The sequence below is a fragment of the Brachyistius frenatus genome, unplaced genomic scaffold, assembly GCF_029030835.1.
Source record: "Brachyistius frenatus isolate BFR_SWC_R1_liver_20210118 unplaced genomic scaffold, ASM2903083v1 Contig_7, whole genome shotgun sequence".
NCBI lineage: Eukaryota > Metazoa > Chordata > Actinopteri > Embiotocidae > Brachyistius > Brachyistius frenatus.
Genome location: NW_027210606.1, coordinates 6,921,655 through 6,935,401, shown reverse-complemented (window position 1 = coordinate 6,935,401; position 13,747 = coordinate 6,921,655). Strand labels below are relative to the sequence as shown.

Here is a 13,747-nt window from a genome sequence, read left to right as displayed (position 1 = left end):
GATGCACAAGCTTCCAGAGACCGGTGCTATGAATATAGAACATAATGAGTATCAGCTCAATGTTAATGCCATTAACGTGAGGAGGAGGACGGGATCGTTTTACAAGCTCAACAGACGAAAGACAATGACGACGAGCACTAATTAGCTGCTATCGTCTGGCTTTCACGGGATCTCTCAAACAGCCAATTCAATTACTCCATATAACAGCGGAGGATGAATCAAGCCTCTATATAAAAAAAACCAGCAAAGATTGAGCATAAAGAAAAGGTAAGAAAGAATAAGAAAGACTTAGGTCTTGCTCACTCTTCCCTATCTGAACCTTCTCATCTGCCCTTATGCCCCTGAGCCCACCACATTTCATCCCTAATGAACAGCCCCATAAAAAGAGGGAGTTCGATTTCTCTCTCTCCCTTTCTGTGTCTTGGACTCCCTCTCCTCCCTGCTCCTGTAGAAGATATCAGAGTCTATCATTTGCTGTGCTGGCCAGCAGCATCCGATCTGCAGATCTCCTTCACATTAAGGATCCTATTAGATAGAGAACCCGAAAAGGTAATTGGATTTCCCCCTAGTTATCTTCATCTCTGTTTCACCCTAAGCCCACTGTAATAACTTACTCTAAGGGCCAAAGATAACTCAATTCTGTCCCACAGAGAGCCAGAGAGAGTGTGAGTGAGAAAGAAAGAGAGACAGTGAGAGAGAAAAAGCATATGTTATGTCTCTGAGGCAAACGGGTATCTAAATCAAAAGGCTCCTCTATCACTGCCTTCTCAAGGATATGAAATCTGACAGGGTGCAAACATAAATTTGTTTTCATGTATTAAATTATTCTCATTTCTCGGGTCTTGGTTGAGATTTCGAAACATGATTTCTCACGTGGCAGAGTAGTGACGGATCTAGAGATCATACTGTGGAAGTTGGTGCCGCATTTGCTCAGCAAACCTCCTCACTTCCAATGAAACAAGGGCTCCCAAAATGAGACACTGTGGACGCCTATTTTGAGGTTTATTTCTCACAAAACAATAACCAGCCTATGGTGTCACCGCAACACAATACAGAGGAACAACTGGGACATAGCTGAAAATTATTTCAAAACCCTCCACCCCCACCCTCGGGGGATGTTTCATTGGCCTGTTATTTTTATTGTGGCAGTGCAAAATGAAACCGTTGGCTCCAGAAGGCTCAAGCAGAGCTTGTATGGAGGCAAAAATCAATACGGCAATATCAGAGCAAGACTTATCAGGGCCTCACTTCTTCTCAGAGGTCACTGAGGAGCAACTGCATTTAAGTGGGGGATTCAATTGTGAAACATAGTTAGGGGACAAGCTGTGGTGGGTATCTGATTAGGGTTGGAAGATTGGAAAGGTAAAGTTACACGTGACAACCCAAAAATACAATTAATGGAAAATGATAGGTTTTGTGCTCATAGGAGTAATAGTTCATGTAGCTGATAGTGCTGCTTCATTTAGAAACATAAAAAACCCCACACCCTCTTACTGAACATAGTATTGTACCAACAAAGGCCCACACTGTCTTAAAACATAGATAGAGGCCAGTCTGTAAACACATATTTATATCTCACAAATAAGACTGAGGAAAAAAGAGTGGATACAGAAAGCTGCTACGACAAAACAACTTTATTCAAAATATCAGTAGATTGTTTTGTGCTTGGTTGCCTGTCATTTGCATTAACCTTCCATCATAGATTGTTCATGTCACATCTACATACATGTAGTAATCATACAAGTAACTGTGGACTCACTGAAGGCTTCTGTGAGACTACAACTTAAATTCTGTAACTCCAATAATTTATTCTCATGTGTCCAACACTTATCTAAACACAAAGCACATATTTAAAGGTAATAAAGGTTTTAAGGTAAAAAACGATTTAGCTCAAAGAAATGCGGTACAGAAAGAGATCCAAACAGGACATCCAGCAGCAACAACAAAAAAGCCAACCAATTCAATTTGGAGAGCTCGGGACAGTGAGTCTGTTATGTGCTCAGCCAAACGACTGTATGCCAGGTTAGGAACCAGGCAGTAATGTTTGGGAGTCTGAGAAATGGAGAAGGGATAGGGACATGGTTACAATGATACAATGAGAGCATGTGGCCTGCGGCCACAGCAAGAGGCCGAGGCAGAGCACGATCATTTGGGGCTGTCATGTGCAGACTGACTGCCAAGTCTGTCTGTCGGCCAGTCAGGCAACATGCTCCAAGATGTTTTTACTTGTGTCACATGAAGACAGCTGCACCTTACATACACTTTTGTAAGAGCACAAATGCTCCATACGTTCTTTTATAAATTGGGTATGCTGTAGAATAAAAAGATCTGACTATCAGTACAGCAGAATTGAATCGTACTCCTGCAATCTGTGAAGCTAATAAAGTCAGATCATGGAAGATAATACTGTGCCTTTGACTGACACTTGAAGTAGAGTAATAAGAGTTCAGGGGAATACGATGACAGTCACACAGAAAATCATGCTATACAGGGAAAAGAGCAAAACACAGCAATCAGAGACAAAATGTCGATGCGCAAAAGTTGTGCCCCGACCCCTGTGATTGACTTTCAGATGTCTGGAGGGATTCAACTTTACCCAAATGTACAAGAGACCCTTCCTTGAACTTAAAAAAAAAAAAAAAAAAAAGAAGCACATTTTACTGCAAAGTGGGGGCTGAGACTTGGGGGTTGGAGGTGGTGGGTTTACACACAGTCAGCCCTTCAGGCCAGCACCTCTCAGGTCTGTCTGCAGCTTTTAGTGCTGGCAGGTTCCTGAGAAATGAAGGAGGGAGGGATGGAGGTGAGGGGAGGATGCCATATTCCTGTCACTGGCAAAATACACCCCCAGCGGGAGTATAATGGACAGGATCTCAGCAGGACAGGAAATTATTTTGGTGAGCTCTAGACAGCAGAGGGGGCGAGTGGAGCAGAGTTTGACTGGGAAAGGGGCAAAGAAAGGTGCCCGTGGGTCAGGACGGAGTTGGCCTGGCAGCTCCACGTAAATGGGAACGCTTGTGTTGAGAACTGGTAGGAGGAAGAGGGGGAGAAGTTATGTTTCAGGGGCAGGCCTGCAGTTCGACCGAGACGCACAGGGATAAATTAACACTACACTGTGTTTGGTTAGTGATATGTGCCAAGCATGATCTCTACCCTCAAACTGAGTGAGTGTGAGTGTGAGTGTGTGTGTGTGTGTGTGTGTGTGTGTGTGTGTGTGTGTGTGTGTGTGTGTGTGTGTGTGTGTGTGTGTGTGTGTGTGTGTGTGTGTGTGTGTGCGTGTCACGATTAGTCAGGGTTGTGTTTGAAAAGTAAACATTTATCCTCCAGGTTTGCTGTGACAGTTCTTCAAACTTGATTGACAGGTTTGGAGCACTCTCTGGATCAGCTCCTTTCTGCTCCCACTGTTACCGCCGGCTTGTTTTTATTAAATATATTCACAGAGCATAAGAATATCAAGGCAGCCATTTCTATCGAAGCAGTCACAGTATTACGACCCTGAAGCTTCGACAGGATTTTATTGTCTAAAGTTCCCACGAAGCTCATAGAAAGAAATTAGATTTTCTTGGCGCAGGAATTTTTTAACTAGTTTGATCCTGCAAACATTCTTCAATCTTCTTAGGCTATAATTTGGTTTCTTTGTAACATACGTTTAAATCTATCTTTATTGATAAATGGGAAAAAAATACCTCTTATACAATTTCTATTGAGAGACGCTGATCAGATTTTTCAGGTTACGTGACTGACCACTATCACTGCTTTCCAACTTCAATAAGCAATTTTCAATGCGGTCTCTTTACCTGTTCAGCAGCCAAACTTTGAACAAACACCACCAAAACTAAAAAAAAAAGCTTAACACATGCGACACTTAATGTTTAGTCATCTTTGTGGTAGTTTGGGAAGATACATATTTCAGCTGCAGAATATTGGTTGTATTTAAAGTTTCTACAGCCACCTGCAATCTTACCTGTAAAATCAATGTTCCTCAAAATCTGAAGACAATTTATTTTGCATATGTGATAAGAAATCATTTAAATGGACATATGGGAGCCATACATGTGTGTCTGCTACAACTGTGCAGCATCTTACCTCAAATTCTGCATGTTTATGGATGTCTTCAGCCCTCTGTCGGCTCAGGATAAATTCAGCTTCATTAGCCACACGAACCAGGTGGTCCTTCATGGTGTGACTCAGGAGCCTGGTGGGGGAAGAGGAGAGATGGCCATCAGTACACTGGAATACTGTTTACATTTAATTGTTCAAATGTTTAAAAACACTATGAATGTCAATCACTTCGGTCATTGAGGGAAAATGTCTTAAGATGCTTAAAAATATCATAAAACCTTGGACTTCAGAGTATTTAAAGCATGTGTATAGCCCTGATATCTAGTGACACCCAGGGAAAAAAAAAAAAAAGCCATGTAATATCCATAAAATGCTGAAAAAGAACCGTGCAAAATTAGCAGAAAATCTAATTTGGAAACAAAACAAAACCAGATTTGTCCTTAGACTGGGGTGCAGGTGCTAATTGATTCATTAATGATATGCATCTGACAAGAGGGAGGATCTCTGCCCATGTTGCTACATATGTAGTCTACCTCCTTCTTCTTATCAGTGTAGATGACACATGCATGTTGTGTGTGTGTGTGTGTGTGTGTGTGTGTGTGTGTGTGTGTGTGTGTGTGTGTGTGTGTGTGTGTGTGTGTGTGTGTGTGTGTGTGTGTGTGTGTGTGTGTGTGTGTGTGTGTGTGTGTGTGTGTGTGTGTGTGTGTGTGTGTGTGTGTGTCAAAGAAACCTCTCTACAACCCTCCAGGTCAGGACTGTGCAAAGTGGAACAATAACAGAGCAGGGAGCAGAGAGGAGGGGGGGGAGGGGGAGGGCTGTGAGTTTAGGGGCCAGGGGATGACTGTAACCCAAGCCTGCTGTTTCAGCACAGTGCAGCAGGGGAGCGGAGGCGGTGGGGCCTCTGCAGCCTCCATGGCCCTATTCAGGCCCCGCTATCAATAACCCGACCGCTGCCCTTCTTTATGGTGCTCTCTGCCAATAATTCTACAAAACACACTTAGGGTACTTTTGAAAGTGAATATTATTTGCACATGCAATCAAATCTTGGGAAAACAGGGATGAGAAATAAATTCTGTCAGGCTGAAGTCACTCAAGGATAACCTTCAAAAACAGTCAGAACTAAACTTGAAATTTAAGGCACCTCTGACAAAATGTACTTTGGATGGACTGCTCAGGCATACCGTAAAATGGAGTAGGATACCTGATTATTGTCATTATATATTAATCGTAAATTAATAGTCTATAAAGTGTTTGAAAATAGTGAAAAACATAAATTTCCTTAATCCCAATTCATTTTTACTGTCTGTCAAAAAACAGTTAAGTTTATTTTTAGAAACAAAATCATCTTGAATGTGAAACTATAAAATATACGGTAAAAGTAACCATACATAACATTTTCTATTGAAAGCTCAAAGAATCAAATATTTTCAGCACTAATATTTGGATTTTTAAAGGATAAATGAAATGATGGATGGTCTTTGTGTTTATTTTGGACGTAAATTGTTCAAGTAACCCTTTTCCTGTTACAAAAGCCTGTGTTATTTCCCTCAGACATGTATTTGTGTTCGTGTATGTGTGCACTACAAACTCTCACTCTCACTACTGACCCCGACTTGACTTATGGTGACCTAACAGCCAACTCTTTAAAGTGAATTACAGATCCTCTCCTACACAAACAAGGTAAAGTACTGCATTACTGGTCTCATTAGCATTATTGTGCATTAGCCTTTGCCAATTTTAAAAGCTGGGGATCAATAACGGGAAGTGTGGTCATCCACATCTGAAATTGCAAAGCGTTAGAAGACAACAAGGAAGTAAAGTAAGAATGATGGTCTCTTATTAGGAAGATATGGGAAAGCTCATATATCAGCATATTTAAAAAAAAACAAGAAATTAAAGACAAATACCAAATGACAGAGTAGGACAGATGAGATGATGACAGACAGATAAAGGCTCAGTCAGAAAGGCATAAACTGACAGATGGATAGTTGGTAATCAAGAGCGATTTCCCGAGTGTCACAGAGGAACCAGCGATCACAGCTCCTGTCACCTTCTACCTAACCCCTCTCCTTTTCTCAAATCCCTCTGGGATGAGCAGGTATTGAATGGAGCCTTGAACTCAAAGGACCTCCTTCTCCTGAGCCCCTCTGTAGTCCCCAAACATTGATTGTTGTGCTGAACCTTGAATAGCCACCCCATCACAGGGGCCTGTGGGATCCCAGCGCCTGGAAGGCTGTGATGTGATCCAAGGATGGTGAGATTGGAAAGTGGCTGATGGGTAGAGGACTGGAAAGTTAATGAAGAGCTGCTGCGAGAAGAGAGGACGTTCACACAGCAGGTCAGAGTCACCTACCTGCCTTCGTTCACCAACTCGATAAAGGCTAAACCTGCATTCTTCTGGATGGAGTTCTGCCATTCCTGAAAGAAAACACAAACATTATCAATACATGACGGCCGTAACTTCACAGAGTCTTAAAATACTGATGTCAAACATTGTCCTGTGAAATACAGCACATGAAATCTATAAATTGGGAAGCAGGTGGGGAAAATTTGAGTACAGGCTGGATTATTTAAAGAAGGGAGTGCTGCTGGATACTGAAATGAAAATGTGCTTTAAAATATTAAGGAAACCTTGGAGGAAATGGCAGTCGCATCCAGCATCAATAAACTAGGAAAAGAAATTACAATTGTTTGAAGTTGTAGTTAAATAATTGCCCCAGTCTGGGATTTAATTAAAATAAAACTTGGCCCTGCATAAAGCTTTCCATCCTGTGGTTTTACACTGTCTCTATTACCTTTCCCGTCACTGTAAGCCACAGATATCAAAGCATAATCCAAAAAGGAGTAGCGACCGCTTTGATCAGCACAGGCTACACATCAGCTACCACACCAGTGAACAGGCGTGAGAGAGCAGTGTTGAGAACGCATTTATCACATGTAAATACACAAATTTCTTCCTCTCTTTGACTCACGTTATGGTTCAAGGTGTCAGTCTAAACAATCCGACCGCAGCCGTACGTGACTTTAAATCGTCGACTTCGAAGGGACAACGAGAGGAGGGAAACTCAGCAGTCATCGTCTCTCATGTTCTGTTCAATATTTCAACACCTTCAACACAACCGTCAAAAGAATAATAAAGCAACAAGGTCATGGGCCCTGTCTGAACCTCACAGCGCTTTTTCCCCTTCTTCCTCTCAGGGGAGAAGGAGAAATATGCACAAAAAAAAATCTCAGGTTAGAGACCTAAACCAGTCTTAAAAAAAAAAAAAAAAAATCATTAATCACAGCTTGAACTCCCTACACTTTCCACATTATTCAGCTCTTATTAAAATGTGCCCTCAGTTGATTAATGTGCGATTTCAGTGGTAGTGAAAACGGCTATGATCCACATTTTATTCAGGCTCGTAGAGAGTCTTGTTTCAAAGTGACAAAAACAACAACTTTTAGTTGAATTAACAGTTTAATTGAGTGGCAAAACAACGATGAAGTGAAAGACGCTCAGTGTGTATAAGCCTAAATGTTTCAAACTTGGCTGTCATCATCTCTCGAGCTGATAGAGGAAACTGAGTGTTTATGTAGCTTTCAGTAAACCCTGAGAGCCTGCAGGGACCGGGAGATCAGCGCTACAAGGAGGAAGGAAAGATCAATTTACAAGAATTCCTAATACACATCCAAACATATTTGCTTGTGTGGGACGGTTTTCACAACTATGCAGTTTTCCCCTTTTCAGCACAACAAGTATATACCCATCAAAACTAATCAGACAGCGAGCCAAGAGAACCATTCTCCTGAAATGCCTGCGCACCATCACTCTGTACCCCGCTGCACGTCATACAGAAAACAACATTACACTTGACCTCAATTCACAACCGCTTTTTGTCCTGCAGGACCATATTGGCATTGACCGTGTTTACAATACATTCCAAATAAAGAGGGCACACAGGGAATAGAAGTCTGGGCTCGGGAGTGGAAACAGTGTTTTTGGAGTTGAGCACTGGCAGAAAGGGATTCTTGCGGCTTGCTTTAGGAGGAAGCGTGTGAGAGTAGCCTCGGGGCCTGCTAGCTGAAGCATAGACTGTAGTTGAAGGACATTAACCATGAGTGTTAGCCTGTGGCTGCGGGTATAATCTAAACCGGGCTCGACTGCGCAAGCTGGATTTCAAATAAACACCACAGGAAGTAAGGCTGTAAATAAAGTCGCACTCTGTGGAGAACCAAAAAAAACAGTGGCATGAAATTTCCTTTATGGTACGGCTTTAAAATACTTCCATTTTCATGTAAGAGTCTTGGAAACAAAAATATGACGAAAGCTTCTTCAGCAGAAATAAATATTATAGCCAAACTATATCGGCAGCTCGGAGAGGCTTCTAAATTAGGTTTGACAAAAAGCGATGCCATTGGCATTTTGTGGACACAGACAAAGGTGATAGCAAGACTAATGGTGTCATTACAGGGCTAAGAAATGGCTTCTCCAGTTGAATTAAAAAAGCAATGACCCTGATCTGAGGGACATCTCGCAGTGACAAAAAGGAAATTGGGACAGGTCAATGATAGAATATTGGATTTTGGCTGCCCTGGTCAGCAGTGTCACAGCTTTTATGGCTGCAATAGGGGCCGTGACCACGGCGCTCCTGATGAGAGGATACAAGCAGCCATTTGTGACCTCTCACCTTTAACCTGACCTCCTAACCGATGATAGGACGAGAGAGAGGGCTGCGCCTCCATCCCGACTGGAAACTAGTCAACAGACAGAAATCTTGCAAATATTCAATTTCGCTACGAGTGCCTGTGTTTTGTTGTTTTTCTTTCTTCTTTTTTTTTTTTTTGTATGTGAGGGAGTGAATGAATGAAAGTTTGAATCTGTTCATGAAAATGCCCGTCTGAAGTTAATAAGACAGCTCTGTTTGGTCTGTGTTTCACGACGATGGCATTGAGTCTAAACACACATGCCATGCACTTCCGTCATTACAGCTGATTATCCATAATCAACATCTAAATATACCACTACCACTAGTGAGACAACACAGACCTGCTGGGCAAAATTCAAACATCAGGCTCGCCACAACACAAGGAAAACATTTTCCACCACTGAGGAAAGAAATGTCCCAGCTCTCCCAAAATAATAAATAAGTCAGTTGTGCTTTTCGGCGGCATCACTCACAATCACAAGTATTTGTTGATTTGAAAGGCTATGGGAATACAACTTTAGATGAGACGACAAAAACATAAATCCTCGCGTCAAATGTGGCAGCGCAGCAAAAGCAAAATTAAACAGGCGAAGAGCTACTGACTTTTTTTTTTTCTCTTTCTCAAATCATAAAATGCGTCAAGAGTTTTACGTATAGGACTTTGCGATCATACTCTGTGTCACTTTGCAATCAATGAGACAAAAAAAGGCTTAGCTGATGCAAACACAATGCACATGTTCAAAGAATTCTAATAAATCTGTCACTGACTGCTGTATAACACACAGTTGCTTTGACTGCTGACATATCAATAACAGGTGGTGGCACATTGACGCTTTGAATTATACTTTGTGCGTTGACAACCACAAAAAAAGAACAGACAAGGAAACAGTTCATTGTTGCTGTGTGACCTAAATGTTTGTGAAAAGTGACCTGACATAAACAGCGACCCAAAGAGCCCATGTGAATGAGACACAAAACAAAACAGGAATCACTGTTGGCATCAACTATTAAATATTGAATGCTATTCATTTTTGCTCTTTTGACTGACTAATGCAGAAGCTCAGTAGTTTGTTATTTCATGCTGCCGTGTCTGTAACTTCACACCGGTGTGTCGATTTAACAGTCCACATGTGCGTGTTCAGATGTTATCTGCTTAAAGAAAAACAGACACTCGTGTTGGTGTTTGCGTGGTCAAATTCACAACTGGGGGAATATTTACTGATGTCCAAATATTTATACTGCCGGGTCTCCGAGAGCCTCATGGACTCACACTGTCATGACTATACTAACACAGTGTGTGAGAAAACTGGACCTAAAGCTCCCATACCAAAAACAGACAAACCAAAAACATGTTACAACTGTTGAACAGTGCACGGGCAGTAAATTTAAGTGAAATGTATAAATACGCATTCAACATTTTATGAACCAACAGTATTTTATTAAAAAAAAAAAAAAAAAAAATCCTTTCTTACTTATCCGGCAACAAATGTTGTTTATTCAGTTTAATGTCAGTGGATTTTAATGGTGTGAGGAGAATAAGAATAGTTAAACACCATGTGCAGCTGTTTCAGCTCCAAATGTTGAAATGAAATCATCACCTCATCCAACAGTGGGATTTTCGGGACTTTTCAGAGCAGCGACAAGAGACCATTTTGCAAAAGTGTTTTTTGTCTCACTAACAACTTTAAGTAACCACACAGAACAATTCTTAATAATCAGGATTTAAAAATGTTTTTTATACCAACACAGCTCGACACTTAGTCCAATCTTCTCTAACCTCATCATCAATTTCAAATGCACACCATTGCTTTTGATTAAAATAGCCAGGCTTTAATAATTTTATCACCCCCACATTTTCTTTAGGAATCTTTGTAGGACATGCTGTGTGTGCTACTAGAGTTCATGCCTATTGCAATACGATGTGGATAGAGGATTTACACTTCTGGCAAGGCAATACTTACAACCAAAAAATACAATTATGTGCAACAGCAGTTTTCCCAGATGTTAAAATTTTGTTGGAAATTCAAAATGACCTTTTTATACCATCTGCTCGCACCTTTACATTTGTAGTGCCAATAAATTAAGAATTGAACTAATTGTTTAAGGAACAAATTGCACGTGACATACAGCTATAACCTAGACATGTCTAATTGGAAACACCAATGTTCTTGCCAAAGGATTATATCAACAGGAACAACATCTCTGGCAAAATACGTCCTGAAGAAACTGAACCAGTTAATATCAGTTGTTTTAAATCAATACACAAAGGCGTATTCGCAGAGAAATGCTTAAATACCCGTATGAACATCTGTTCTGACTGACAACTCATCAATATGTCCAAACTACTGCGTACACCAGTTGGAAAAATGACTGTGCAACTCCAAGCTCCGGATTTGGCCTCTGAGGCATGACTGGGAGTAGTAAAAACTAGTCTGAAATTTTCTATTTCAAAAGTAAATCACATCCTCCAAGATTTGACCCTCTATTTAACTAAAACAAAAAAGCAGGGACTCCAAATCTGAGCAAAGACTCCAGGACCTGATTTTATCAGCAGGATGGCTGAGAAAGGATAGCAGGGGGAGAAACATAAGAATACATTCCAAGGTCTTATAACTAGGGACCTGTCAGATAGGAAAACATTACATTAACAGTGCCTGTCAGGAGGAGAGGTCTGTCGGGGAGATTCATTTATTTGAAACACGATTATATGTTGCATTTAAACAGCCAACCAGTCGAGCCACTTGAAGCCAGCTCACAGTAAAACCGACTGGGAGCCAAATTAAAAGCCACTCAATATTTTTAGGAGTCTGCTGTCTGATTTTCTCCTCTCAGCTCCACTTCACTTCCTGTCAGGAAGTCCCCCTTGACCCCCAGCTCCTCCGACACAGCACACCCTGCCGCCTCCTTTCTGGCTGCATAGTTGGCAACGATAGGGAGTCTGCAGAATTAAGTGCCAGTTGGTGTTACTGTGTTTTCTCTACGTCTCGCAGGAGAGTATATTTTCAAAGAATATGCAGTATGATATTATCCTCTGAACTAGAGAGTGATGGTAGGGACACTGAGCCGCGTGGCATGGCTGTAAAGGGGCACCGGAGTGGAGCTCAGGGTGAAGGCGAACCAGGGAGGGAGGGAAAAATAACACTTTGATTTTCACTGATCTTGAACCTTGCGTGCGTGTTTAACTGCACAGTGGGGTGTAGGTCCGACTGTGAGGAAAATGATGGAGAAAGTATTTTTGTCCCTCGGTTTCATCACATTCCTTGCCACTTCTCTCACCTCTCTCAGCTCCCCTAGCGGTTCATTCAACACGGTCTGCGTTTGATCTGTCACTTAAGGGAGAGAAGAAATATGTCCACTGACAGATATGAATGTCTATTTCGCAATTTAAACACGAGACCCCTCTTTCACAATAAGCAACCAACAAAGCTACTTGTAACTACTTAATAAAACATAAGCACATGAGCTAGTTGTGTTCTTTTTTTCCCTTCTTGGCTTTCAGGCAGACTAAGTTCAACTGGTTCCCTCGTTTCTCAGATTCTGCTATTGATTGTGTGGAGCATGATGACCGTACACTCCCGACCTGTTCCCTGACTGCAGGGGTTTAAACTTCTAGGTCTCCGCCACTCTCTACTTCTAACCTGGAGGTCAGGAGGTCAAGGGTCAGGAGGAGCCAAGTGTTTGGGGAAGTCAATGTCTTTCTCCCTGCTGGCTGTAAGAGAGGTGCCCATCTGTTAAACAGGTTAACTTGAGACTGAGACTGGCTCAGAGAATATGATAATGCACAGTCATTGGATTAACCGGTTAATATTGATGTTATTGAATTACAATTAAAGGATTACATGCATCAGTGGTTACAACAAAATGCTGTTTGCTTAGATCACCAATAGACATCAGTTCAATAGTTGCCGAGATATTTCAGTTGGGATCAAAGCAGTGGACCAAACAACAAATTGGCTACAAATTTAACAGCAACGCTGCTTTTCTGTTACTCGGATAATTCAGATCTCAATGCTTTAATTGGAGTCAGGAGATAGTAAAAAAAAGAAAACTGTCGACAGGGATTTCTGTACATTTCCCATTGAATCAGGGACATGCTTTTAAAAGACCTTCATGCCTGTGCAACTTTTCAATCCTGTCAACACTAGAAACAAAATTCCATTTGTAGACGCAGAAAACCGAAGCACCTCTCAAAAGCAAAGCATATTGAACCAAAACAAAGCTGCTGCATCTGCATGGCTGAGCAGTGCCAGGGATTTTTTTTTTTTTTTTTAATATATTTTACAAGCGCGAAAAAAAAATGGAAAAAAAAATGCAAGTTTAAAATATTGAGATAAATAAATATGGAGTATTACTTAATACCCAACTACACTATACGGAATGCAAAGCAGGGTTTTTGGCATTCTTGGTTGTTTTTTGTTGAAGAGCAGTCCTTCCTATCTGCTCTTGACCATCATGAAACAAGCGTTCCTCCACCAGACAACGCTCTTACCCTCTCCCTCTCTCTCTCTCTCTTCCTTCCACTCCACATACAGGATGCATTTCTGATAAATGGCAGAAGGATGGATGGGCTGACAGAGGGGCCGGACAATAATGGCTGATCTACAGGACACAAATGCAGCTACTGAGAAGATTTATGGTCCTGTGCTCGTCGTGGACGGTCCAGTATCCGACAAGATGATTTCTCAAAGCTGTGGACGGACGGCAGCGAGCACAAGGAAAAGCTCTTTCTCTTGTATCTCTGCATTACTTATTAATCTGATGTTTTGGGTGGAAGCTACTTCAAGGAGTGCACCCAGGAAACAACTTAGGGGCCATAAATGTGACAAAGGCAGGAGAAAACAAGTGTGAGTGGGAAAATGTCAAGGCGAATCAGGGGCAAGCAAAGTTTATTTACATGCAAGAACCTCAGTAGATTCGGTTCACTACAGAAGAGTTACATGACATTCATTTAATTTAAAAGACCCAAGTTGAATAACCCCTGAATGATTATAATGTCTTGA

The 13,747-nt window shown here is 41.4% G+C and overlaps 1 protein-coding gene across 4 annotated transcripts in view; it reads right to left on the bottom strand.

Moving 5' to 3' along the window:
* Nucleotides 1–13,747, bottom strand: part of lrba (LPS-responsive vesicle trafficking, beach and anchor containing) — a 190,191-nt gene that overhangs the window by 103,384 nt on the left and 73,060 nt on the right. For all 4 annotated transcript variants that reach the window (XM_069689264.1, XM_069689263.1, XM_069689266.1 and 1 more), the window contains exons 34-35: nt 6,413–6,477; nt 4,084–4,192 (exon numbers count right to left, since the gene is read on the bottom strand). In XM_069689264.1, the coding sequence (XP_069545365.1) occupies nt 4,084–4,192; nt 6,413–6,477 (174 nt within the window). The remainder of the gene's footprint in view (nt 1–4,083; nt 4,193–6,412; nt 6,478–13,747) is intronic.